A 26915-nucleotide genomic window follows, 5' to 3' on the forward strand; every position below is an offset into this window, starting at 1 on the left:
CTGCCTCTGGCTCACTACAGGCTCTCCCACTGCCCTGTTGTGAGAGAGGTAAGGAATGCCTTTTGCCCCTGGCTTTTAAGTGGGGAGCCATGTGTGACCCCAGCTCCTTGACAGTCACTTGAGAGTATATCTACATTGCAATTAGACACCTGAGGTTGGCCTATGCCAGCCGCTTTGGGGCTTGCAGGGCTTGGGTTACAAGGCTGTTTCACAGCAGTGTAGACTTCTGCGCTCAGGTTGCAGCTTCAGCTCTGGGACCCTCTGACCTCACAGGCTTGAACATGGGAGTCCCAAATCCACCCTCAGCCACTTCACTGAGGTTGTAGGGAGGTCACTGAGGCAGAGTTGGTCCCCAAGAATGCTGCCTTGTGTTCTCTTTCTTTAATGTCTGTTCCTGGTGTCCCCTTGGTATGAGAGGCTGGGGATGGCAGGCTGTAAAGAGTTCATTTCAAGGTCACACATATCATCTGCTGGGCAAATTTGTAATCATAAAACTCACCTGAAACACCTTTAAAAGCAAACATATCCATTTGATCCATGATGGGTATGGGTAAGATCTATACCCATCCTGGGAAAACAAGTAAAAGGGCATTAAGGGGGGCAGCGAGGGAGAACCATGAGATTCTCCCATCCAGTCTCCTGATCTTCCATCTGTGAGAAGGGCATGGACTTACACATGGCCTATCCTGGGACCCCATTTAAATGGGGATTCCAGCCCAGACAGCTGTGGAGTGACCACTTTGTGGCCATGAGATGGAAAGCCACAGTATTATTGGTTATTAGTGTTTTCAAATCCAACAGAAGGACTTCCATTGATTTCAAGGCGCTTTGAACTGGATGCGCATGTCTTGACGGTTCTGCTAAATAAGATTTGCATTTACTCTCATAGGCAACATGACAGAAATGAGTTTTTAAGAGTTGTTCCCATAGGCCTCAATCCCACAAACATTAAAGCATACACATAGCTTTAGTCACAAGAAGTTCTGATGCGTTCAGTGGGACTACTTATATGAATAACATTACGCAAGTGGTTGGGCATTTGTAGGTTCAGGGAGTTAGTCCTTCACCTGAAGGCACAATAGTTACAGTTTCCCCCTCCACCGAGTCACAAAAGTCAAAGACAAATCTTTCCTACCCTGTTGCTAAACTGCTTTCTCACTGGAAGAGCTGAATTAAAATCCACCCTCCCTGCCCAGATTCCAAAGGTTTTAGAAACAGAAAACCACAAAAGCTTGTCATGTCAAAGGACTTAATTTTATATCTCAGTTGAATTTTAATCAACAATTTATCCACATGCTTGTTTTTTTTAACAAAAACCTGATCTTTAAAATAATTTTAGCAATTTTTCTTGGAAGCAGGGAAGAATCTGACAAACATGCACATGGCAGAGACAGGATAGTTGACTAATGTGTGCATCAAATCATACCACATCATACAGAATATTTTTCCATGTGCATAAATCAGTGAACAACCGCTCAAGATTGTTGTGCAACTGTTTCCTTTCCAACCTCAATCCTGTATGTGTACTCTGTGTCTCGTATTGTCTGTGTCAGAGCCTTATTCTGGAGCCCTTGCCTTCGTGAGTAGTGCTATTGAGGCCGGTAGGACTACACATGTAAAGGCCACAGGTTTGGACAATAAATCAGACACGAACACCGAATTCAGTGGCACTCAAATAACAATCAAACCCCACTGCATCACTTCTTTTTTTAAATAAAAAAGGTCTTCTCTCTACATCCAATTTTTCAGTGAGCTATTTTGCATAATGCTATACTCCTTTCTTTCCCTGCTACATACTTGACCTCAGAGCCACTCTTAGTGTACACGGCCCATTGCTCTTCCAGCAAATTTGTGCAATTTTAAAGGGAAAGTCCAAATGTTGAAAAATAAAATAAAAGCTGTTCAAAGCCACCTTTCCTCCCAGCCGCTGTCATCAGTGCCGTCCTGTTCAAAGTGAGCCTCAATTGTGCCGTTAAAGCATAGTCCTGCTGCATCAGACTGTAGGATGGCACACGATGTTCCCACTGTGCACCACGGGGGAGAAAAAATCACAGCCTTCTCCCCAGCCCTGGGGTCCTAGGAGGGAGCAGTCCCTGTGTGCCCTCAAGTCCAGATCTGCAACTGTGCTGTCCCTTTGTGTGGGAGGGCGAGGCAGAGAGGCCACAAAGGCTCCTTGGACATATATTTGTTCACTAGCCAGCTACAATGTGTCCTTAAACTGAAAGCACCTCAGGGCAGAGTCCTGTTCATGGTGCTTGTACAGTACCATACACACACATGGTGCTGTATGTAGACCCAAAAAAAAACAGCCTATGAATATCCCAATTTGCAGAAGTACTGAATCATCACTTACCATTTCATATAGATCTTGTTCAAAGTGTTGAGATTGTACCCAATTTTAAGACTGCCTAAAAGGCTGAACTAAAAATATTTGTTACTTGCTAACTGTGAATGGCAAAAGCTCTTTGTGGGCAGTGCCAAAAATTGCATTGGTAGATCTTGCTCAAAACCAACTCTTGAAAGCAGTAGCTCCAGAAAGGTAATAGTGATTGGCTGGTAGTATTTCTGACTCTGCAACTCCTGGAAATAATACGTTCAGGGCAATGCTGTGCAGAAGCGTAACAAGAAATGGGATTCTTTGTAATTGCTCAGATTACTGCAGCCCCTTCTTTTTATGTCTCTTTTGAAAATCTGTTTTTGGGGTCTGTACTGCCTTTGCTAGAATTTTTTTATAAACATAAAACAGTTTTCCAATTTCCAAAAAGTGCAGATTGGACAAAATCTATAATAAACTTCATGTGGTACAAAAAAATCCTTAAACCATTTAATATGTCAGTATTTGGGAGAGGAGCGAGGGATACACAGAGTATCATCGTACTGGAGTGCAGGTTAACAATATAATCAGTTAACACCTTATTGATCTTTATGGATGGAAAATGGACAGAAGGATCAGAAAAAGAGATGAAAATTCTTGTACTAAGCTACAGGGAAAAAAAGGGAGCAACAGCCGCATGGGACACAGTATCTGTTCCCTCGTCTTCTTAAGTGAAGATTTGAGAATTTCGTCTTCTATATTGCAACCCATGATTTCTGGTCTATTAAATAAAAATGGCACTTCCTAGTATGGTCACGCTGCTTGTGGTTCACCCGCTGGCCAGGTGAGGGCATGGTCAGAACAGATCTAGGAGGCCTGGGTCAGAAAGTTTCTGGGCTGCACCATGCCATTCTGTTGGTCTCTGAAAAAGAACAATCGTACTCAGAACATTTTAAAATACTGTTTCTTAACCTTTACACGTCACCATGAAACACTGGCTGAAGAAGAAAGGCACCATAGAAGAGCTAAGCATTATTGTACTCTCAGTCAGATGAGGGGAGCTGTGCTGTGCTGTGCTGTCCCTCCACTGCACTGAAAAGTCACCCTCCTCCAATAGTGACGTGTCCCCAGAAGGAAAGAGGGCTTTGGGTGAGTGTACATGTGGTTTCTTAGTTTCAAAATAAAAGAGGTCTTTATTATCTCAACACCCTGACAGCATGAGTTGTGATGTTTTGGAATACACAATAGGAACAGATCAATAGTCAACTGGGTCTAGTATCTCTAGCAGTGACCAAAGCTGAATGGTTCAGAGGTATAATCACCCCTCCTCCACCATTCCATTATGGCTAGGTCTACATGTGAGTGAAATAAGCACCATCTCGTAGGAAGCTTTAGATGAAAAGAAAGCATTTTTACCCATTGCTGGTGTCGAAGCAGTTATGAGATCAATAAAGACCTAAGACTCACGTCACCTTAACAATTGGGGGAGGGGAATGGCCTCTTTTGATAGACAGTAAGGTCATAGCTTCTATCAGACCTTTGAAATATTTTCCCCTTCCTAACAGCTTTGCCTCCATCTTACTAAGCAATTTGCCTCAACAATATCCTGCAGCAGTGAGTTCCCCAAGTTAATTATACAGTGCATTAAGAACTTCTTTTATTACTTTTAAATTTAAGAACTTTTTCCTTTCTCATCACTGCTGATAGAGGATGTTGATTTAACAAAAATGCCTTCTTGAGCATGACTACACTGCAATTAGAAACTCACAGCTGGCCCATGCCAACTGACTTGAGCTACGGGACTGTTGAACTGTGGTGTAGACCTTTGGGCTCAGCCTGGAGGTCAGGCTCTAGGATTCTGTGAGGTGGGAGGGTCCCAGAGTTTGGACTGCAGCCCAAGCCAGAATGTCTACATAGCAATTAAGCAGCACCAGGAGTCTGAGTCATATGGCATGGGCCAGCCACAGGTGTCTAACTGCAGTGTAGACATACCCCTATTCTGCCTACTTCACTCATCTGGCACTGATCAGTATTGGTGAGGTCTAAATTACTACACTACTGAACCATACACATACATGCTTTTAAAGTTTATTATATGGTGGCCTCTGTGAAATGAGCTGTGGTTTTTTGGTTCAGGTCCTGCGTCAAAAAAAAGAGTTCACCATTTGGCTCTGTGCCAGTCTCAGGGACGTGTTAGAGAAATAAATGAGCCTGGAGAGCAAACTACCTTTCACACCAAAATGTGATCTCTCTGGGGCAAGGTTAAAGCAGGTGTTTGAGAAGAACTGGGTTTAGTTTACATTACATTGCACATTGGTACTGCACCTGTTCCCTGCATAGAGGATGGATGTTCATGCTCATGAAGGACACTGGACTAAGAAGTCACTTTCAAAGGAAAGGAACATACGTCCTCCTGTGATGCCTTATGCGGGTGTGTATGCATTTAACCAGGATTACGCAATAATTTGTGTTTAAATTAAACTAGGCTTATCACTGCAATGTATTCACAAACAAAGAGGGCAGTGCTCAATCCCCTCAATGCAATGTATAGATCACAGATGGAAACACTGACCTTTATCAGGAGACATCATTAGAGGCTAAATTTAGACAGAGAGGATGGAGGTCTAAATTCAGAGACATAAAAGAAGCAGCTAATTTAGAAACTGAAGATAATGTATTTCAAATAGATATCTCGTAAACAGGACAGTTTGGGATCAGAGTTACTAGCTAGTTAAATGTTATTTCCACAGTCAAGTGCATGTTTTTCACTGGTATCTCCAGGACAATGGTAAAGCATCTGATAATTTGTATTTCCATATCTTGAAGGTGGAGGCAAAGGAAAGAGTTGGGTACTTATTTCAATACTAAACATGGGGCAGCCCTAACTTGCACTTCAGGCTGACAGTTCTATCACTAACTAAAAGTATACCCACAAAGCAGTGATGAAATCCTGGAGCCTGGTCTACCTGTTTTGTTTCACAGAGTGGCTTGATACAAACTACTTGCAGATTAGACTTTTCTTATCTAAATCCCAGATTCATGTTTCTCCTTCCTCCTTATTGTATCTGATATTAGCTTAACTAGCAGAGGGAGAAGGACAAAGGCCCAGTAGTTAAATAACATGTGTGTGCATGTTCACAGCACTGGCAGCTCAGTGTAGGCACTGGGAAGTTCACCCCTTAGAACTCTGGATATTTCTGTAACAGCAAGAGGGAGGAGGTAGGTAAATTTCAGAGTTGAGATGGGTAGAGGGAGTTGCTGAGGTGAGGAGCTCCAGTGGGTAGCACATACCCTGCAACCTCACAAAAAGAAAATGAGAGCGATGTAGAGTCCAGTGGGGTGAGGTGTGGGGTGTCAGACTCCCTTTCCCCACCCCCAACAAACAGCTCAGAAAAGTTTCAGTCTTTTTCTTTCCTGGAAACAGACAAACATTAAATCATGGGCTCAAAATGGGGAATAAAATGTTAAAAAGACTCTGACTCTATGTTTTCTTTCCCTTTGCTTTTCCATTCCCTTCTCCCACATCTGTCCTCTATAACTGTCCATTCCTTTTGAAGGTTTTATTTTATTCTGGTCTTTCCCTCTCTTTTTTCAGAGGATACAGTTTTCATGTAAGTCAGCCTCTCTTCCTTCCACATTCAAGCTTTGCTCTTTACTGCTGTCCCCACACATCCCATCATTGGCCCTCTTCCTCTTTTCCCCTTTCCACTGCTGCTTTCTTTTTCATTTCCCTTCATATTGGTGGTGAATGAAGGAGGACCTCCCACACACCATCTCACTCCTCATCTCACACCCATCCCCGTCTCATCTTCCCTGGTTCTCTCCCACCCCTTCAGTCTCTGACTTCCCCTTCCCCAATCTATTATTTCCTCAACCGGTGCTCTCCACCTCCCCCCCCCCAATGTTTTCCAGACAGTCTCTTCTCTTTCCAGTGGTGGGATCATGGCTCCTGTGACGAGGAGAAAAGGAGCTCAAAAGACAGACAAATGCACTTCTGAAACTAACTTTGACATCGTCACAGTATTACTACTAAAGCGGAGCCACAGCTTACATTAATGTAGCTGCTTAATTCTGTTTGCACATCCAGTAACAGCATCATAGTTATTGGGTTACAACACGTAAACCAGCCCGTAATTAATCATTAAAAATGTTTCAGATAAAACACTTTAAAAAGTATTTGATTTTTAAAAAAGGTGTGTTAAATGCTTCAAAAAGAAATGCTTTATTGGAGTTGGCTGGACAATAATCCTAGTGGCCACAGATCAGTGGATACTCATTTGAAATCATGCTTTGAATTGCCAGACGACTGCAAAACTCTAGCTAGGACTCAAGGGATAAAACAGTTACTAATACTCCTGCAAAGATGATTCATCACTACCATTCCAACTTCTTGTTCTACTAGCCACAGATCTAACCACTCCCAATCCCGAAACAATTCAATACATATTCTTTGTTAGATGTCCCATTGTTTACATGTTATTTATTACACAATATGTTGCAGAAGTGATAGCCATTTTAGTCCTTATCGCCTGAACTATCTGAAAGAACTGGTGGCCAGTTGTACATATAACATTTGATGTAGAGCCATGCACATTTGTCTTTAACTTTCTGCACAAGGTTCTAGATGGTTAAACCATCATGCAAAGTCCTTGGCATCCCTCTCTGTCTTAGAATCCTGAACATCTGCATGTTTCTACTTTTGTTACTGTGTGTTCCCAGAGTCTCTGAGCTGGCATGCTACCAACTCCTGCCCAGCTGATAAACATGCTCATAAACGTGAAAGGTTCCTTAGCTCCCTGATAAACTAGTAGGATGTTCCATTGCAGTCTCTCATATGACAGACTGTTTGGCACAAAGTTGGATTCAGTAAAGTGTATTGCAGTTTAAGGCAGATAGGGTGGCTGTGTTCAATTCCTATTAGTCACAATACATTTTATTTAATCAAGTAATTAGTAATGAACATTTTCACTGCAGTAAAGTTAAAATTATTCAGAGAAAACTGGGACTTCTATCATACAAAGTAACAACAAATGCTGAATCGGCATTAAGATAAACAAATTGTCAATGAGTGCTTGAGTGTGGCATAATTTAGAGAAATAAGGTGACCGTATTTGGTATAAGGTGACCATATTTTCTAAATCAAACACTAGGACCCTTTTGTGGCAACAACTTTAAGGGTTGTGAAATTCACATGAAATTGATATTTCAAACTATATGCATTCTGATTTCATGTTTTTATTGCAGATAGTTTCAGATCTGTATGAAGCTACATTCATGTGAAATTGTGATGTAAACCATATATGATTTTTGTATGAGGTCCATACAGTTTTGGTGACCATCTAGAAGAAGGAAGCAAAGGACAGACTGACCACCAGGTACCCATCTTCTCCATCCTCAATGCCCCTGAGTTAACAACACTACAATAACTATAGTAACCGAACAACAATTAGTAAAAGAGCAACAGAATCACAGTGTGTGCAGAGAAGTGGACACTTCCAGGGTTCCATCTCGCTGCCACAGCTGTAAGAAGGAACGGAAGGATGGGTGGGCCTGTGCTACCCTTTATCTTCGGGATGGGATGGGTATGTGCAGGCATGTCCCCAATAATCACTGCTATTCAAAAGAATCTGATCTCCTGTGCATGAGGCACATGTGAACCACAAGTGGAATAAGTGTGGACAATTGCATGAAGAACAGGCTATTTCAGGTGTCCCAAAAGTTTTTGGGACACTAGGACATATGAAAAAAATGGGACATCTATTTCTTCACTCAGGTAGACCAAAAAATATAAATAAATGGCATAGTTCCTTGAGGTTCTTTGAATATGGCTTTCAGATAGAAGAATCTTGATCAATTTATGGAAGTAGATACCACTCTCTTTCTGTGAAAAACAATTTTTTTTTATCTGACGTAGTAAGTTTCACCTATATCAGAAAATGTCCTAAATCACTAACTCTATTAAAAGTTTCTATTTATCTGCAGAAATCTAAAGCTAAAATTACACGTCTATGAAAACAAATAAATCCTAAGACGTATCTCTTACTCAACTTTCATAAATAAAAATCACACTGCATATGGTATATTGGTAAATCAAAGTCTATATTTTGTGGTGACTTTATTAAAGTTCTGCTTTGAATTGGTGGCATTTACTTCCAGTAAATCCTTGTCATCTTTCTCTTAAACCTTCTTTGACGGAATGAAGAAATCTGAAATTCCAACCAGATCTCCTTTAAGCTCCCTAAATTACAAGAAGATAAATATCCTTTCATTAAAGTATTTATTTTAATAATGACCCAAGTGGCTAAACTTTTTAAAGCTACACTTAATCTCCCTCCAGTATACATTTTCTTAGTGAGGATTTTTCTCTTAAACATTTTTCTTTGTAGCATAGTTCAGAATTACTTCATTATAACAGTTGTAAAGACAATAAAATCTGGTTCTGGAACATTACACATTTTACAAACTTTTTATTCCTGGGGGAATTCTGTGGCAAAAAAATAAAAATTCTGCACACAATATTTTAAAATTCTGTAAAATTCTGCATATTTTATTTGTCAAAATAACACAATATAATCACATCAGTTTAAATTCATTTTGGTCATTCATTTCAAAATACCTGTCAGCAAGTATGTCTGTAACAATACAGACAACAAAAAGGATTCAGGAAATGTTTTTTGACAAATAGACTCCTTACTAGGCATATTAATACAGAACTCTGAGTAATAATTCTGTGTTAATAAACTACAATACAGAGCCGTATTTCCCACACCCCTCAGAAGCAGTGCAAAGTCTTGGAGGAGTCAGGGGTAATGGAGGAGGTGAGGGAGAGGGAAATAAATTGCTCGGAAGGAGCCTCGGTGTGAACTTGGAGGGTTATTGGGTATGGGTGGGAAAAGTATGGAACAGGTTTTTTTGTGGGGTGTGGAGGAATTGTTAGGGAGCTTCCCCCATGCAGACCCTGGCTGATCCCTAGCCTCTCCCATTCAGTCAAGCACATCTGCCTCAGTCCCCAGGTGTTCCTGAACCCCCATGTGTACTTGCACCCCCTGTCCACATGTGTCCCTCATCCCTCACTCAGATAGCCACTCCCCCAATTCCTATGTGTCCCTGTACCTCCTCCCCCGACCCGTGTCCTTGTATTCTCTGTGCCCCCACCCATCCATTCCCCTGTCCCTATGTAGCTCTGCACCCCCTTCCCCATGTAGCCCTGTACCTCCCTCTCCCCAGTGGCCCTGGACCTCCACTCCCATTCAGCCCCTGCCCCAGTCTGCCTCCCCCACTAGCCCTTATGAGCCTCTGTATGACACCCCCCCGCCCCCAGCACCCCATGCTGTCTGTCTCCCCATAAGCCCTGTCTTCTGACCTGGCCAGCTGTGAAGAAGGCTCTGCAGGCTCTTTTTCTTCCCTAGCTGGCTGGGAGCTTCTGCGTTCTATCACCACTGCACCCTCTTGTGAGCAAAAGGTGGAACTGCAGAAATTATTTCCCACTGGGAGCTGCTGCTGTTCTTGCGCCACAGCGCCCTCTGGTGGGCAAGAGGCAGAACTGCAGTAACATTTCAGCAGAAACTTTTTTCTGCACAAAAATTTAAAAATATGTGCAGCTTATTAAATATGCACACACGCAGTAGCGCAGAATTCCTGCAGGAGTAAACGTGTTTCTTGTACCAAGTAATCTATCAGCCAAATTTTATTTTATTTAAAATACAGAATTTAGGACTTGTACCAGATGAAGTTGCCCTATCTCTTAAATCCACTAAAGTCAAGTGCACAGAGGCTCCATAAAGCTCCATTCGATGGGCTCAAATTTAAAAAAGGGTAAAGGCAGAGTCAAACCTAGGATTCTGGAAGGGTTCTTGGAGGTGAAACCTAATTTAATACTATGAAAGCCAAACAACTTCAAAAAGATCTGCCAATAGCACTGGAGTGTCTTATATGGGCCATTTCTTTATAGCTGCTTCAGACTAGGTAAAACAGCAATCTAGTAATGTACCTTTAAAAGTGAAAGCAATCTCCCAAGAGGCTATTATCTCAACTTTTCAAAAATTAACAAGGAAAGGTAAATAAGGGTTAACGGTTTTAAACAAATTACTGTATAACACCTTACCTGGTATCCAGTCAAACCTAAATCATTGTATTAAACAAAAGAATAATATAATCTTAATTGTATGTATGATTGCAATTCTATAGTCATCTTCAGTGGTGAAAGTAAAGCTTATCAATTTGTTAATGTAAATAGATATGGCATTAGTGTATTTATCTTCCCACCCAGGATGCTCCAGAGACAAGAAAGCTCAAAGTAACACATACTTAGGTTCAGTTAATTTAGGGCAGCGACTATGTTAATCCTACTGGCACCTTCAGCAGGAAGGACCTCAGGACAAAAGCTAAGCACAGGCACAAATGAAATAGGTAGTCTCCATATACCCACAGCTCAGGAAGTGAGCAAGCCATGTAGACCATATTCTTGTCCTCCTCCTGCAGGCATGCATTACTCAAAATACTCAGGTACAAGAGATATGCCCTTTCAGGGATCAGGAATACAATAGCATACAAGAGAAATAATATTAGAAGGATTGGGGATCTGAGACACCAAAGAAATGACAAATAAAACAAAACAAAAATTCATGCCTCTCACATATACCCCAAACCCCAGTCCTGATGGGACTGAAGCAACCCAAGACAAAAAGGCGCACCCTCAGGATGGAACAGACACTTAGTGCATATCCATACAAACAAACCAGGCACCACTCTGCAGTCATGGTAAGAAGGACAGGATTATACGATAGAGTTGCCTGCAATAGCAGGGGACTGGACTTGATGAGTCAATAGGACCCTTCCAGTCTTATGTCCTAAGGATGAAGGACCATAAGCTCATGAACACAAGATTGGTTAAAAATAAAGTCTGCATTGCATATGACCTGATTGTGGAGGAGGCAACTGACCTGGCCTACCTCACGGAAACCTGGGTTGAAGACCTTGTCAGATGCATTCTGGTACAACTTATTCCAGCAGGATATATAACATACCATGGGTGAAATCCTCACTCCACTGAGGTCAATGGGAGTTTTGCCTTTGACTTCAGTGGGGCCAGGATTCCACCCCATGAGTCCAAAGTTTGATAGGGAGGCAGGATGGCTATCAGATAACCCAACCAAACCCAGATGGAAATGAGATCTTAACCCAGAGACCGAGTCATTCGGATATACCAGATGACACAGAACTCCAGGAAACAGAACCAATATAGACATTCTAGCAGTATACAGATCACTCAAGAGCTCTGCAAGTTTCCTCTCAGAGCTAATCTCAAACCAAGACATCAAAATTTGTCTTGTGAGACTTCACACTTATGGAGTACAATTCTGTCTCAGTGGCCCAGGATCTAACATCCATTAAGACAAACACAGCATTCTCCCACATAGTGTTCAATCCCGCCCTTACATTCTGTTGGAATACACTACACCAGCCAGAAGCATGACCAGTGTGCTAAGGGACTAGTCAGACACTCTCTAACAACAACCTCAAAACAGCCCCTCCCTCTGTACCACCCCCAGAGATATCTACCGTTTACCAACGATCAGGTCCAGATAAAGCAGAGGCAAAAACTGGTAGCCTGGAACATACAGTGTTTATAAACACCAACATAATAAAGGAAACCAACATCTAAAATGTCTGATCAACATAACTGTTCTTGATAGCAGAACTCCTGACCAGCCCAGACTGTCTTTTCCTTTACCTTGCACCTGAACATCTCCCACTGCGGGGAATTGCCATAATACTTTGCTGAAAAGATTCATAAAATCTACAAAGGTAGCAAGAGCAGCAGACAGATGGAACAGACCCTGGTAATGGTAAATGAACGCCTGAGATCATGCCTAAGGAAGGGCAATTTACCAGTGCCTTGGAATCATGGCTAATACTAAAAAAAAATAAAAAAAAAATGGAAGGACCCAAACAATTTTGCTAGTTATGACCTAGTCTCAAATGTTCCTTTCCTGAACATGATAGTGGTAGATCATCTCCAGCAATCTCCAGCAGAATCCACCTTCTGCCATTATGCTGGCTACCAGATTTCAGACCTGGCCAATGCAAAGACAGTACAACAGTCACACTAGTGAATGATCTCCTTATAAAATCTGCTGACTTCAATAAGAGTTGGTCACAAGTGTATTCCACTAGTGCCACCTAGCAGGCAACAGTGGATTGCCCTCAGATAATTGTATCCGTTTCTCTAATAACAAATCTCAGAAGGCTGTGACGGGCAGCTGCTCCTCACAGAGAGTCCTCCTCTACAATCAGGTCATATGTAATGCAGACTTTCCGCCTACAGGGTTTGTTTACTTCCCTTCTCCTGTTCAACATCAACGGTAAAACATAAGAGGAAACTTTAAAATGCTGTGGGTTCAAATAATAACATGCTGATGTTACAAAGCTATAAACATCATTTCTATCTGGAGTAGAGAACACCATAATTCACCTATCCGAACATCTGGAAAAAATAAACATGTGGGTGAATAACTGTTGGCTCAAACTCTGTCATTGAAGCCAACAGGAGTCTAACTTTAGGCACACATTTTTGAAAAATCTTCTCCTTAACATTTATTATGCTTTCTACTAGTACGTACAAAGAGAAAATAAAGGGAAAAGAGAGATTATCTAACTAAAATTAGAGATTTATGAAACCAGAATGAACTAGCATAACTGATACATGCTCCAGGTCCAAATTTATACTTACACTTGTCCCTTAAGAGTGCTGAGGAAAGCTTCAACTGTGTAGTCTGGCATCTCATCATCTATACTGGCCAGGTATGTGTAAATAAATGAGAATGTATCAAACGGAATGCGAGCAGGTCCACCCTCTGGATCGGTTGTTAGAATTTCACAGGCATACTTCACAGAAGTCATTAAGGACTAGCAGGATCCCAACCAAGAAAAGAGAGACATAATATCAGAAGGCATTAGCATCCTTTGTTCACTATGGTGTAATATCGCATAAAAGCCTGTCAGCTTCTGAAATTCAGTGTGAATAGAACCAAGATTTCATTTACACTTGCAAAGTTTGTACCTGCAGATACCCACACTCCAATACAGCTCCACTGGTAATAACGGTGGTGGAAGCTATAGTGTAGACAGGGCTCAGGCATTTTTATTATTGTGGCATCTAATTTGGTTTAAGACTACAGAGAGGTAAAAATGCCTGAGCCCTTTTCACACTACTGCCTCCACCAACATTAGCACTGGTAAAGCTGCACTATTGGTGAATTATGGCTAAAAATATTGTTAGTATAGAAAAGGCCGTAGAGTGATTCTGTTACTCTTTTAATCAATGCAAAAGAGAAAGATAGCATATAATTGAGCAACTGATTGCATCATGTTAGACTGTACAGACATCAGTCTACTGCCGTATTTACTAATACATCACCAGGTAAAGAACTGTCCCTAATTTGTTACCATATAAAGGCCTCAGTTCATCTGTGAACTATCGTTTCAATTTATCCGAACCTGGCCCTAGTGAGGGCAGCATTAAATTGGCTAAGATAGCTAAATTTCAATACATCTGAAAAAAAAAAAGTTTGTCTGTATCCATGTTGTGGCAGCTGATATTTTGGCATGATGCTGTGAATGTCACAATTCACAACAACCAAACGATACCTAATCCTGGAAAAGGTCCTTTTGGATACATCTAAAGCAGTGGTTCTCAACCTATTTACCACTGTGGGCCATATCCAATACTACCTGTATGGCCCTGAGGATGTCACATAGGCCTTAGCTCTGTGCTGATTGGGCCGGCCACAGGTTGAGAATCACTGGTCTACACATTCTGTGGCAGCAAGCCTCCCAGCCTGAGTCAAGAGACACGGGCCTGCAGGGCTCACACTAGCATTCTAGTAATAGCTGCGTAGACAGCACTTCGAAGCTGCAGTTCAGGCTGGAGCTCGGGCTCTGAAGCTTAGGGATGGGGATGGACTTCAGAGCCCAAACCAAAATTTCAAAGAGCTGTCTACACAGCTATTTTTAGTGTGTTAGTGTGAGCTCCGCATGCCCAAGACTGTCATCTCAAGCTGGGAGGCTCACTGTCACAGGCTATCTAAATATATCCTAAATGGAGTAAACTTAAACTGAAGTTAAGGATGTCAATAATTTAAGTAAGGGAGAAAAATCTTAACAAGAATGTTGCAGTTAAAAAACACACCAAAAACCCAGAAAATTCAGAGTTAAGATTACATTTTAAAAAACAAACGCATCCCCAAGTGTTAGTTAAGGATATACTTTAAAAAAAAATCCCTGTAACTTCAGTGGGACTCTTCACAGATGCTGCAATCTGAACTAGTGGATACTAGTGCTAGATCAACGCCATAAATAGTAATATTTATAAAAATTCAGTGAGGAGTTTTGCTCAGTAATAGGCTAGTTGGGGTAACAAAGACCATGACTAAAGACTCTAAAAGTAACGGCAGTGACAAAAATTACAGCTTTAGTAACAGGTAAACAATGGATTTTCTAAAGATAAGTATTACTTAGAGATGGAATGGTGAATTCTTTTAAAAAAATGTCTATTCAAAATCTAGAGTATATTCCAAACCCTATTATTCACAAATTTAAGGTAGCTAAAACTGGAGACCCAAACTGATATATAGTGCCACTTTATAACTGGTACACCTGTCAGCCCTCTCATACAAGAGCTTTGCTAAATCTGCCAACCTTGGGGAAGCTGGGAAGACCTTCTGCAGAATTTCTAAAGGCCTCCTACACAATTTTATAAACTCTGCAGGGCTTTCTGGCTCTCACATTTTGGCCTAGCCACAACTCTCTCTCTCTTTTATGTTGTAGCAAGTTTATTCACCTCAAGTTTTCACATATCAAGGTTATACAAATTGTTTCAAAAATAAGGAAATTTCCACACCAAGAATTATTAAACCAGAGGTTAGACTGCAAAGACATAGCAATATTTTATAAAACGAATGTATTAAATCATTGTTGTTTCTAAAAGTTAGAAAGCCAGGAAATTCTAAGTTAAGGCTGCACTTAAAATATAAAAAAATTCAAAGGTAAGGAACTGCAAGCTACCTTAACTCTGACCCTGATCCATGATCATCTATGCATAGCATTTACTCAGTGTTATGACTAATGGAGATGGATGAATGTGCTAACTCATCTATTATGCTCTATGTACGGTCAGGTATAAGAGAATATGGATATAAATCTCTTATCACACAGAGTTAGAGTCAAATCAGGAGACAAATAAGAGAGTATTAGAGCTGTTAGATACTTTCAAGGGCGGATGAGATATATTTTACTGTCCAGCTCATAGGGATATGATGGTCATGTGACACTGTTTTTTGGACTGCAAATGACAAATCAGATATGAGATGTCAATGTTTCTTGTTAGGAACACTGAAGTGGGCAGCTGAAGTGGAGCACATCCACTGACTGCAACTAAGCACCAATTCCTCATGGAGAGATGATGTTTCTCAGGTAGGCATGTCCCACATTTAGGGTGTTATTTGTAAAAAAAAATTATCCTCAAAGCTGCTTTTTAAATATTTGTATATATTTTTATGTTACCAATACTATATTTTATTACTGTCGTCTAAACTAAAAAAGGTATTAAACATCTCATATAAGCATTATTTAGCTGCATGTGGAACGGTATTCAGAACACAGCTGTTTTAAAGCACGTTCGTGGCCAAATTACTGATGGGATTAAAATACCACAGAACTAGGAACAGTCACTGTCATTTTATTTTTGAAGTTCAAAAAAAAAAAAAAAGCTGCCAAAATAGGCTAACGGTGAATATATTCAGTCTTCTCTCCCTCTCTTCATTCATTTGCTACTACTTCTATGACAATGACTGGCACTCCGGTGTCACCTTACTTTTCACATCTCCTCCTGGTGCACACGCTCGTTATTGTACCGACATTACAACCAGCAGTGCTAGCACTCTTATCCCCACTTCTTCTGCTTGTCTGAATCACACACACCCTCAGAACAAAGGGTGACACCAAGTGAACATAAACAAACACAAATACGTGACCTGCCTTTGCTGCACAAAAAATTGGGGTTTTAAAGTGACACAATAGTATCTAGATCTACAATCTATTTACTGCAGTTCCTCTATGGTCTGCTTGGTACAGTCATTTGATTATGAAAGATTTTAACATGCCTACATACCCCACCAAGTATACTACACCCAAGTGCAAGAACTTTCAACCATTCCACCTCTTCACCGAAGTTGTCCAATTGTAGAAGGGCTCTCAGCTGCTCCACTGGCAAACATAGATGTTTCCATTTTTTCTCTAGTTCTATCACGCTCACACGGCCTTTCGGAGAAAGCTTTAAAAGACAAAACACAACACCACAAGTAAAACTGGACAACACCATGGGGATTATCACACAACTAAGAGTACAAAACTTTAGGACCACGTTTTTCCCCCCGACAAAGAAATTGTGGCGTACCCTTTCTCTGACAGATAGTCTGTAGGACCAAACTGTCTATGAAGAGTTCTACTGACATCTCATCTCATCCATGAGCCACGTCTATGAACATTTCCATTGACATCACTCAACAATACTGTGTGTTTCAATATGGGTTGGCTTGTACCTGCTTGTGCAAAACTTTAAGGAGGCCTGGTGTGAGCCCAGTATCTGTTTTCTGTGTTGCTACTGGCATTTCAATCCTGTCCTTTACAGGAAGGGGCTCTCCTTTCGACAGAGCTGAGAAATACCTAGATTAATAGGAATATCAACACATTTGAATGCTTATAAGCAAATAAAAGTTAAGCAAAACCAAGCTTTATACAAATCTGCTAGTGAATCTAAGTGCTCATGAAAGTGGGAAATTGGCTTCAGTTAGCTCCTGATACAGAGACTTCCTCCCATCTCTGTATCCAGTTTCCATCTTCCTTTTTAATTGAAGCCACAGAGTTTAGTTTTAACAATGTTTATTCGATACTATAATAATTATTATTGTGTTTTAATTGTGCATTCGATGTTCTGTGTTCCTTGGTGGCAGTGGAGAATGATTTATAAATATTATTAGTGTGTTCTGGCAAATAGCAATGTCTAAGTTTTCCACACACATCTCTAACAATGCACTTTAAACCAGATTTCTATAATCCTCTACTAGTCTAATCTGGTGATAGGCCATTGTCAAGACAGCCCAACCGGCAAATCAAAACACAATTCTGGAGAATTTATATAAAGACTTACAACAGTCATTATACTAATTTATTTTATAGCTGACCATAACTTAAACATGGCAGAAATTGAGTTTGATGCAGCTATTAGTAATTTTAAGGATGCTGATACAGATATTTACCTCTTACAGCCAATGTCACCATCACAACTGGCCAAAAACGAATATACAAGAGATTTATTCCACTTCATTCACTACCATATACAGTGCCTTGCTCACAAGATAGGAAGAAACACTCAACTTTAACAACTTTTCCTAAAAACTATCCACACAGCCATTTTCAAAAAGAGTAACACATTTCAACAATACAAACATGGTAGAGTACTTATGGTAAAGCTAGAGTTCACTAACACACAGAACTTTCAGATTCTGTTCCTTCCTATGAAATATCACGTGTTTCACTGATGTGTAAAAGTGATTACCCCAGAAAATCCTACCAAATACAAGAATCTAAAGATGGCAACACCCTGCACCTGCTTTTCAACCAGGAGAATTTATGAAATCTATTGGGAAAAACTAATTAAGACATTCAGTACAGATCAAAAATTAACAGCACCAAAAATGTGAGCCAGTTCGCAGGGTGGCAGTCCCTGTCACTCTGTCAAGATTCCAGGTCTAAAATTGCACCACTAAATATAAATTCAATAAAGACCACATTATCTTTAACAAATTAACAGAACACATAAAAATATATCAGCATATGCGCCACACACTACTTAATATCCAGACAACTTAATTAGGTCAATATATGATGCAGCAATATTTTGTTGTGAGCCTATATATAAAGTACTACTTACCCAGCTGACCACTGCAGTACATCAGGAGGCTGAGTCCTGATGGCAGCTTTGGTAAACTGTTTCAAAATATCTGGGAGTTCAGGGGGTATGTTAATTTGCTGAGCACAAAACATGGTGTCTGGAAGAGGCATAATTCTTGTAACGTCCAATAACAGGATCCTGAAAGCACCAAAAATATAAATGAATTCTAAACATATGAGATTAGTATGGTTCTATACAAGTTCTCTTAATTTTATTATTCATCTCACCTGTATAAAACCCCCAAACTTACTTTAACTGTGAGGTCCTGTTCCAGAACAGAAAGCGGATGTCCATGCGTTGCAACTAGTTTATTTTAATGTTATTTAATTAAATTAAAAGATAAAAGGAAGCAAATACACATTTTTAGTCACAGCATCAGTTTTAGCCTAGGCAAAAATAAATGAGGCAAATCCACAAAAGTATGCAAAACTCTCTTTGTCTGCAACTCCTGTGATCAGGAACAGCCTATTTCATCTTTATCTTTCTGCCTCATTGCCTTTCTCTTAACTGAAAACATCCCTCTGCTGCTCCCTTGCCTATGCTTTTTAATTTCTTTCTTAATCTTCTCTTTATTTTAGCTTTGTAACTGTATTACTTAACTCTGTTACAATTTTATGATACAGATTTTGTGCACGATGATATACAAAATAAAAAGGTAAATCTGAAACTAATTTAGATTCTCCTAGTTCTGTAACGGGCTAGCTCAGGCAGTGGGGTAATATGCACCAGATGATGGAAACAGTTGGATTATACCCCACTGTTTTTCTTTATTTCCTATTAGAAGGAAAACAGACTCCAAATTTCAATCAGTAACTTTAATGAAAAAGCAAAAAGTGAGACTAAAGCACTTCTGAACTGGAACAGACTCACGACAGTGAGCTATCACAGACCATTCAGAACTGAGAGGTCCATTCCAGGTTCTAACAGTGACAAGGAGGCTTTGGGAGCTCTTCAACTGGTGCTTAAAGGTGGAATAGCACTCCATGAGGAAAGTAAAGGAATTCATAATATAAGAAAAATGGTATATCTTGCCAGGCAGAACCACAGAATGAGCTGAGTGCATCATCACCAGACTACTAGCTCTAATACTGTCCTGCAACTAGTGGAAAACTTTCCACTTTCAGTGCACAACAACTATGTTGTAAATCTGTGCTGTGAGGAGAGTCTGCCATTTTTGTGCAGACAATTAAGTGTGAAGATTATAAAGTTTCTACTGTATCTGTGTATATGCTTAAGCAGAGCAAATATTTATTAATCTCTGCTCTTAGCTCTGTACAATACCACCAGAAAGCAATTTTACATGTAAGGCTTGCTATAACATATATGAGTAGTTAAAAATCCATAGAGATTTATTTTAAAAACACTCTAAAGGTGTCTTAAAATCACAGCGCTCTTAAGTTCCTTGGCTTCACAGCCAACAGGAGGATGGATTGTTTTATAATTGGAATAGGACAATGTGAACTAGCAGGTAAGAAACATGTGTTTGTCCAAACAGGCTAATTCAGAAAATTGGAACTCTTATAGCATTACCCAACATCAGCACAAGAATAGATAGTGCGGGTAAAAATTGATTGTGCTAAAAAGTGATTCTCTCACACCATTATGCACCAATCCTTTACAAAAGAGGCCTACAGTGAAAAGCAAAAGGATAGAGAAATATTTAGTTTTTAAAAGTTTTTCTTTCATATCACTTTCAAAAAACTCCACTTTCTGATCAAATTTTTCTCATGTCTGTAAAAGATTGGTTGTCTATTATAGAGGGAAAGCTGCTTGGCAGGAAGTTTCTTTTCCTGTATTTTGTTTATGCTTAAATAACAAGCAGGCCAAATGAAGATCCTCTGATACCCCATGTATTGCCACAGCACGAGCACGCCTATACAGACAGCTTGCCCAGGGGCTCCCTGCCCCCGCCCTTTGCCCAGGCCTGGAGGGTACCAGCCACGCCCCAGCCCATCACCTGCCTTTGCTACTAGTCAGTCTACTCAGCCAGGAGGATAAGCCATGGGCAGGCCCCTCGCTGAGCCTCACCTAGCTGTTCCCCAGACCACGGACTGTTACTGCCCCGTCCCACTCTGTATTAGGGTTGCCAACTCTGACTGAAGCTATGCGAGGAGATTTTCTTAAAATATAGAATCACAGAATCATAGAATATCAGGGTTGGAAGGGACCTCAGGAGGTCATCTAGTCCAACCCCCTGCTCAAAAGCAGGACCAATCCCCAAATAAATCATCCCAGCCAGGGCTTTGTCAAGCCTGACCTTAAAAACTTCTAAGGAAGGAGATTCCACCACCTCCCTAGGCAACGCATTCCAGTGTTTCACCACCCTCCTAGTGAAAAAGTTTTTCCTAATATCCAACCTAAACCTCCCCCACTGCAACTTGAGACCATTACTCCTTGTCCTGTCCTCTTCCACCACGGAGAATAGTCTAGAACCATCCTCCCTGGAACTACCTATCAGGTAGTTGAAAGCAGCTATCAAATCCCCCCTCATTCTTCTCTTCTGCAGACTAAACAATCCCAGTTCCCTCAGCCTCTCCTTATAAGTCATGTGTTCTAGTCCCCTAATCATTTTTGTTGCCCTTCGCTGGACTCTTTCCAATTTATCCACATCCTTGTAGTGTGGGGCCCAAACCTGGACACAGTACTCCAGATGAGGCCTCACCAATGTCGAATACAGGGGGACGATCACGTCCCTCGATCTGCTCGCTACGCCCCTACTTATACATCCCAAAATGCCATTGGCCTTCTTGGCCACAAGGGCACACTGCTGACTCATATCCAGCTTCTCGTCCACTGTCACCCCTAGGTCCTTTCCCGCAGAACTGCTGCCTAGCCATTCGGTCCCTAGTCTGTAGCTGCGCATTGGGTTCTTCCGTCCTAAGTGCAGGACCCTGCACTTATCCTTATTGAACCTCATCAGATTTCTTTTGGCCCAATCCTCCAATTTGTCTAGGTCCTTCTGTATCCTATCCCTCCCCTCCAGCGTATCTACCACTCCTCCCAGTTTAGTATCATCCGCAAACTTGCTGAGAGTGCAATCCACACCATCCTCCAGATCATTTATGAAGATATTGAACAAAACCGGCCCCAGGACCGAAACCCTCCTGGGTTGCTTTCAGGAGTGACCAGGAGATCGATGCCGACTCCGGGGAACTCCAGGCCAAACCGCAAGGGCCGGCAAGGCAACCCTGCGCCGGATTGGCCTGGAGTCTCCAGCAGTTCCAGGGGAGGCCCTGGCACGAAATCTCCGGGAACGCCCCAGTCAGAGCGGGCCACCGCGGGGCGATCCGCAGGGCACGGGTCCCCGAGAGCGCGGGAAAGCGAGGCGCGGCCCTTGGTGCCCCGCCCGGGCCGGCGCTTTGGCCGCAGCAGGCGGCCCGGCCTCGCGCGCGGGGGAGCTGGCCCGGAGGGCAGGTCTCTCACCTCCGCGCGGCGGCTCGCTCTGCCGGACAGCGCGTAACCGCCGCTCGCCTCCCTCCAGCTCCCGGGGCAACGTTTGTGTTTCACCGTCGCCATGCAACCGGCTCGAGCTACCGCACGGGCGGCGCATGCGCTGGGCGAAGGCGGGACTTGTTCAAAGGGTGCGGACCGACTATCCTTGGCGCATGCGCTTTTAGGTGCCGGGCTATTCAAGACCGCTTGCGGGCCGCAGCCTGTCAGTGGGCTGCTGCTCGCGCACAGCGCACGCGCAGGAGCAAGGACAGCGGGGTGCGCTGCGGCGCCCCGCCGGGGGTCGGAGAACAGGACCTAGCCGCCCCCCCCTCCCCCGTGACCAAGCTCAGCTGTGGGGGCGGGGCCTGCAGGTGCAAGCAGCGCGCGAGCCGCCTGGCCGCCCCTGACCCTAGGAGGCGGAGGGGTCCTACTGGCCACTTCCCGGGAGCCGCCCCAGGTGGATGCTGCTTGGACCTTGCCCCTACACCCAGCAGGTCCCTCTGGCTCCTAGGGTCAGGGGCGGCCAGGGGGCTCAGCACGGCCCTGGTTGGTTGTGGTGCCCTGCTAATGGGAGCTGGTGCTTGTGGCTGGCACAGCACGTGAGATTCCCCCCCCCCCCCCGGCTGCCCCAACCCTGGGAGCCAGAGGGACCTGCTGGCTGCTTCCTGGGAGCCACCCCAGGTAAGTGCTGCCCAGCCCCTGCACCTCCTCCCCCAGCCCCAATTCTTAGGTGAGGAGGTGAGCCGCGGAGCTGGCCAGGGGCAATGGGGCAGGCACGGCATGGCCAGACACTCATTGGTCTGCCTGGTGCTGTGCTGCCAGCGAGCCCCTTTCTGTTGGGGGTGGGCCCATTTTGCACTACACAGCTGCCCCACCTAACATCCTCCAGACCTGCTATGCCCAGCGCCCCACCACAACCGCACAGTGTCCTGCACACCAGCACCTATATCCAATGCCCCTCTGCCCACAGCCCCACCACAACTGCCCAGCACCCCACACAGAACCCCCCAATCCCTAGTTCCCCAACACACAGCTATCCCCCTCCCCCACTACCCAGTGGCCCTCCCCACAGCCCCTGCACCACATCTACACAGTGCCCCACACAGACCCCCACTACCCAGCTCTCCAAAACAAACAAAGCTCCCCCATTGACCAGCGCCCTCCACACCAGCACCCCCCCTGCCCAGACTTATCAGACACTCACTCCAGCACGCTTTGCCCCCTTCCCTGGCCACATTCATCTGCAAATTTGTGGATGACATTAAGCGGGGGGGAGAGGTAGGTATGCTGAAGGATAGGGTCCATAGTGATCTAGACAAATTGGAGGATTGGGGCAAAAGAAATCCGATGAGGTACAACAAGGACAAGTGCAGAGTTCTGCACTTTTAGGAAGGACGAATCCCATGCACTGCTACAGGCTGGGGACTGACTGGCTAAACGGTAGTTCTGCAGAAAAGGACCTGGGGATTACAGTGGGTGAGAGGCTGGATAGGAGCCAGCCTTCTTGGCAACAAGGGCACATCGCTAACAGCATATTGGGCTGCATTAGTAGGAGCATTGCCAGAAGATTGAGGGAAGTGATTATTCCCCTCTAATTGGAGAGAGTCCAACGGAGAGCAACAAAAATGATTAGGGGACTGGGGCATATGACTTATGAGGAGAGGCTGAGGGAACTGGGCTTGTTTAGTCTGCAGAAGAGAAGAATGAGGGGGGATTTGATAGCAGCCTTCAACTACCTGAATCGGGGGTTCCAAAGAGGATGGAGCTTGGCTGTTCTCAGTGGTGGCAGATGACAGAAAAGGAGCAATGGTCTCAAGTTGCAGTGGGGGAGGTCTAGGTTGGATATTAGGAAAAACTATTTTGCTAGGAGAGTGGTGAAGCACTGGAATGGGTTACCTAGAGAGGTGGTGGAATCTCCATCCTTAGAAGATTTAAGGGCCGGCTTGACAAAACTCTGGCTGAGATGATTTCGTTGGGGATTGGTCCTGCTTTGAGCAGGGGGTTGGACTAGATGACCTCCTGAGGTCTCTTCCAACCCTGATATTCTATGATCTGCCCTGCTAAGAACTGAGGTAACTGTCAGCTGGGCTGAGCCAGCAGTGTGACTGGGGCTGGAACTGGGATCATGCGCTCGTGGCTTGCAGCAGGGGCTGTATGCCCCCCACACAGCTTCCTAGGGCTGTGCGCCTCCCTCTCCCGTAGCACCAGTTGGGGATGTGGCTGCTCTCCCCCCCTCCGCCCACGTGTCCTGATATTTTGCTTTTGTGTTCTGGTCACTCAATCCCCAGCTACCTTTGAATTTCCTTTCCCTCATCACCCAGCTCACCCTGGTGTGAAACTGCTCAGTCAACCATATCTGCTACAAACGCCAGCATTGCTCCTGGCTGGAGTAGCTGGAGGTAGTGGATCTCCCGGGCCTGTAGGAGGAGGTGGCTGTGCAGGCACAGCTTTCGACCAGTTAAAAACCATGCGCATCTCTTGCAGAGGGGCTGGAGGTGAAGTGATACAACAGGGAGCAGCAGCACCACCTGAAAGCAAAGGAACTGTGGCAGGCGTATACTATAAGGGCAGGTAGACCATCGGCTAAAAATCGAGCTGGTGCTGAGCCACAAACCTGCTGCTTTTACAATGAGCTGCATGCCATACTTGGCAGAGATACAACCCCCCACCCCCAGCATTATGGATACCTCTCGGGAGCCTGAGACGCAGCTCTCTACTGTTAACAGCGAAGACAAGGAGAGGGAAACATGGGGGAGGACTAGCTATGCCTCAAGTCAGGAGCTTTTCAAAACTCCACTGCAGTCTAGCCCGTCCACCAGCCAAGCATGGATGAGCCTACAGAAGGGAAAAGGAATGTCAGGTAAGTGTGTGCGTATCTTTTTCCTCACAATGTTTAAATGTGAAGTTGGTGCCTGGCCCAACCCCAGGTTAGCAGGACACAGGTGAGAAGAGGTAGTAGTACAACAAACGGGTAGATTTGGATCTGCTTTTCTTTCCCATATAGGGGTAGGCTGCAGGGGCAGGGAGAAAGCAGAACAGTTCGTTTACGTACATAGGGGTGTCCCTTGAATCCTGAGAGATCTTAATGAAACTTTCATGGAGGTACTCTGTAATCCTCTCCTGGAGGTTTCTAGGGATAGCAGCCTTATTTCTTTCTTCATGTTATGACACTGTCCCACACCATTCTGTGATGTCTTTTACAGGCACCATTGCAGTCAGCAGGCTAACGGCATAGGAGCCTGGGCTGCTTTGGGACACCAGCAGCACCTGTGCTCTCTGTGCCTTTGTGACACTCAGTGAGATATCAATTAAACTCACCACCACTGGTGGAAAATAGTGCCAGCACGCAGTGCCATTGCCCTATATTCGTACTCATGGAAATAGGGGCCAACATTATATTGCTTTTTATGTAATCAAACAAACAATCTCCCACCCCCTGGGTCCCTACTGGGCAATTCTCCCCATGGCTGGGGCAGGAGGGGGTGCTATGCACAGGCACTGCAAGGCTGACGTGTTAGTAAGCATGTCTTTATTTAAAAATTTAGAAGCACAGGGGAAGGGATTTCTGAAACTTAATTTTTGCTTTCCATTGTGACTATACTGACAACCATACCTGTTTTCTCTGTAGCTACTGCTGTTGAGGCCTTGAGAGGTCCTCCTCCACACCTGTGAAATGCCTGACCTTGATGAGGGAAGAGAAAGAAGTGGACTAAGGAGGACGTGTTGTCAGCAAAATCCTGCAAGCCAGTGACGCATCGGTCTGTGAAAAGAGGGCCTGGAGGGTGAAAGACTCAGGAAAACACCCAGCAGGAAAAAGAGACAGAGATGCACCAGGACACAATGCAGATTTTTAAGCTGCAAACACAAATGCTGCAGACTCTTGTTGACCTACAGGCATAGGCAATACTAGAATAACTAGTTTGGGGAAGTGAAGCGGTGGTGAATACAATTATTGGGGGAGCAAGAATTTTGCTACACATACTTCATAGAATGGGGATAAATAATATTGGTAACAATTTGTTTACCTTATTGAAACTCAGTACGCTTGTGAGCAGCAACAAATGTCGACAACTGTCTTCAGATCGAGACAACTTTTTTCAGTACCAATGCCAGCCAAGTTCCTTAATCAGTCACTTATCATGCGGTTCCTTGGGTAATCTTTCACCCGTGAAAGGCATGAGAATGTTCTTTCACGTGTAGCACTTGATGGAGGAATACTCACATGAGTCACAAATAATTTACTCAGTCCGTGAAAGACAAGTTTGTTTTTATCAAAACAATTAGCAGCTGCAACAAACCGTCAATCTTTGATTTCTTCTTAGAATTCAATTACTTTTGACAAGAGTTTTAGTTTGGTCTATATTGCATCCATAGTATTCTGCAAGTGGTTTTAATTTTAGGACAGTCAAGAAAGTTATCGGACTTTGGATTAAGGTAATTGATACCACCAAGAACAGATTTATTTTCAGAAAAGCTTTGCAATTCTTTTTCAAGCAATGGCAAAAAGGCATGTTTCCTGAAGTCTCTATCTAAAAATGTTCTCTACGTCACACTTCTTCAGTCCACATGTAGTCCTGATGGCTTTTAGGCAACTTTCGTATATGACTGTGTAGTCCCCAAACTTCAGGCAGCTTCAGACCATTTTCTGATGCTATGTTAACAGCTTCACTCCATATTTCATCAAATGCCTCTTCCAAATCTCTCATGTTCAGAAATTCACTGATTAGGGTGTCCACAGAAAAGCATGCCTGAGACAAGTCATAGTCCTGCTTGCAAATAGTCAGAGATAACTTTAAGCAGTTGAAATATTTTTGTGAACCTGCAAAGGAGGACAGTAAACTCAGTCTGATACTGAATTAAGACCTCACGCACTCATTGCCCTGGCCCCTCTTGACATATCTCAAGATAGTACAGTAAGGGTCACAAGAATGGATGAAATTGTCTTTTTGACAGCATTTGACAGAAACTTGGCACGCCCATCAAGTGTCACAGAGCTTCTTCAATTCAAAGACTTGATGTTTGGGTTGTATTTTCTTTGGAACGGCTATGAATTTAGCATGTATAGCTGATCCAGAGAGAAAAGTGTACAATTTCTCCAGGATAGTGAAACAATTCAGCACGTGTTTCCTTTACATATATAAACAATAACTAATTTGA

General features: G+C 43.3%; 1 protein-coding gene and 1 long non-coding RNA gene across 6 annotated transcripts; one reads left to right on the forward strand and one right to left on the reverse strand.

Annotated features, from left to right (window-relative positions):
* Positions 1–2810: 2810 nt before the first annotated feature.
* ROPN1L (rhophilin associated tail protein 1 like) lies at positions 2811–25872 on the reverse strand. 5 transcript variants are annotated; one of them, XM_073332345.1, is made up of 7 exons: positions 21750–21888; positions 18577–18629; positions 18306–18464; positions 16915–17038; positions 16485–16646; positions 13047–13222; positions 2811–3236 (listed from the first exon to the last, which is right to left on the reverse strand). In XM_073332345.1, exons 1-7 carry the CDS (start codon positions 21840–21842, stop codon positions 3182–3184), a joined length of 822 nt encoding a protein of 273 aa, XP_073188446.1. In that variant the 5' UTR covers positions 21843–21888; the 3' UTR covers positions 2811–3181. The 5 variants fall into 5 exon arrangements, with proteins under 5 accessions (XP_073188446.1, XP_073188448.1, XP_073188445.1 ...); XM_073332347.1 differs by lacking the exons at positions 2811–3236; positions 18577–18629; positions 21750–21888 and adding exons at positions 8401–8552; positions 24446–24593; positions 25372–25529; XM_073332344.1 differs by lacking the exon at positions 2811–3236 and adding an exon at positions 8401–8552.
* LOC140907122 (uncharacterized) lies at positions 22051–26915 on the forward strand. The gene is made up of 3 exons (XR_012157383.1): positions 22051–22439; positions 24243–24618; positions 25387–26915. It is a non-coding gene; the product is annotated as an uncharacterized lncRNA (long non-coding RNA).

The sequence above is a fragment of the Lepidochelys kempii genome, chromosome 2, assembly GCF_965140265.1.
Source record: "Lepidochelys kempii isolate rLepKem1 chromosome 2, rLepKem1.hap2, whole genome shotgun sequence".
Lineage (NCBI taxonomy): Eukaryota > Metazoa > Chordata > Testudines > Cheloniidae > Lepidochelys > Lepidochelys kempii.

Excerpts from the sequence above, each read along its gene's own strand:
- ROPN1L (XM_073332344.1), bottom strand. The coding sequence starts at position 21,842 with ATGGCGACGGTGAAACACAAACGTTGCCCCGGGAGCTGGAGGGAGGCG. Across the intron at positions 17,039-18,305 it reads GTACTGCAGTGGTCAGCTGG|GTATTTCTCAGCTCTGTCGA; the intron begins GTAAGTAGTACT and ends CTATTAATCTAG. Across the intron at positions 16,647-16,914 it reads TTAAAGTTTTGCACAAGCAG|CTTTCTCCGAAAGGCCGTGT; the intron begins GTACAAGCCAAC and ends TGTCTTTTAAAG.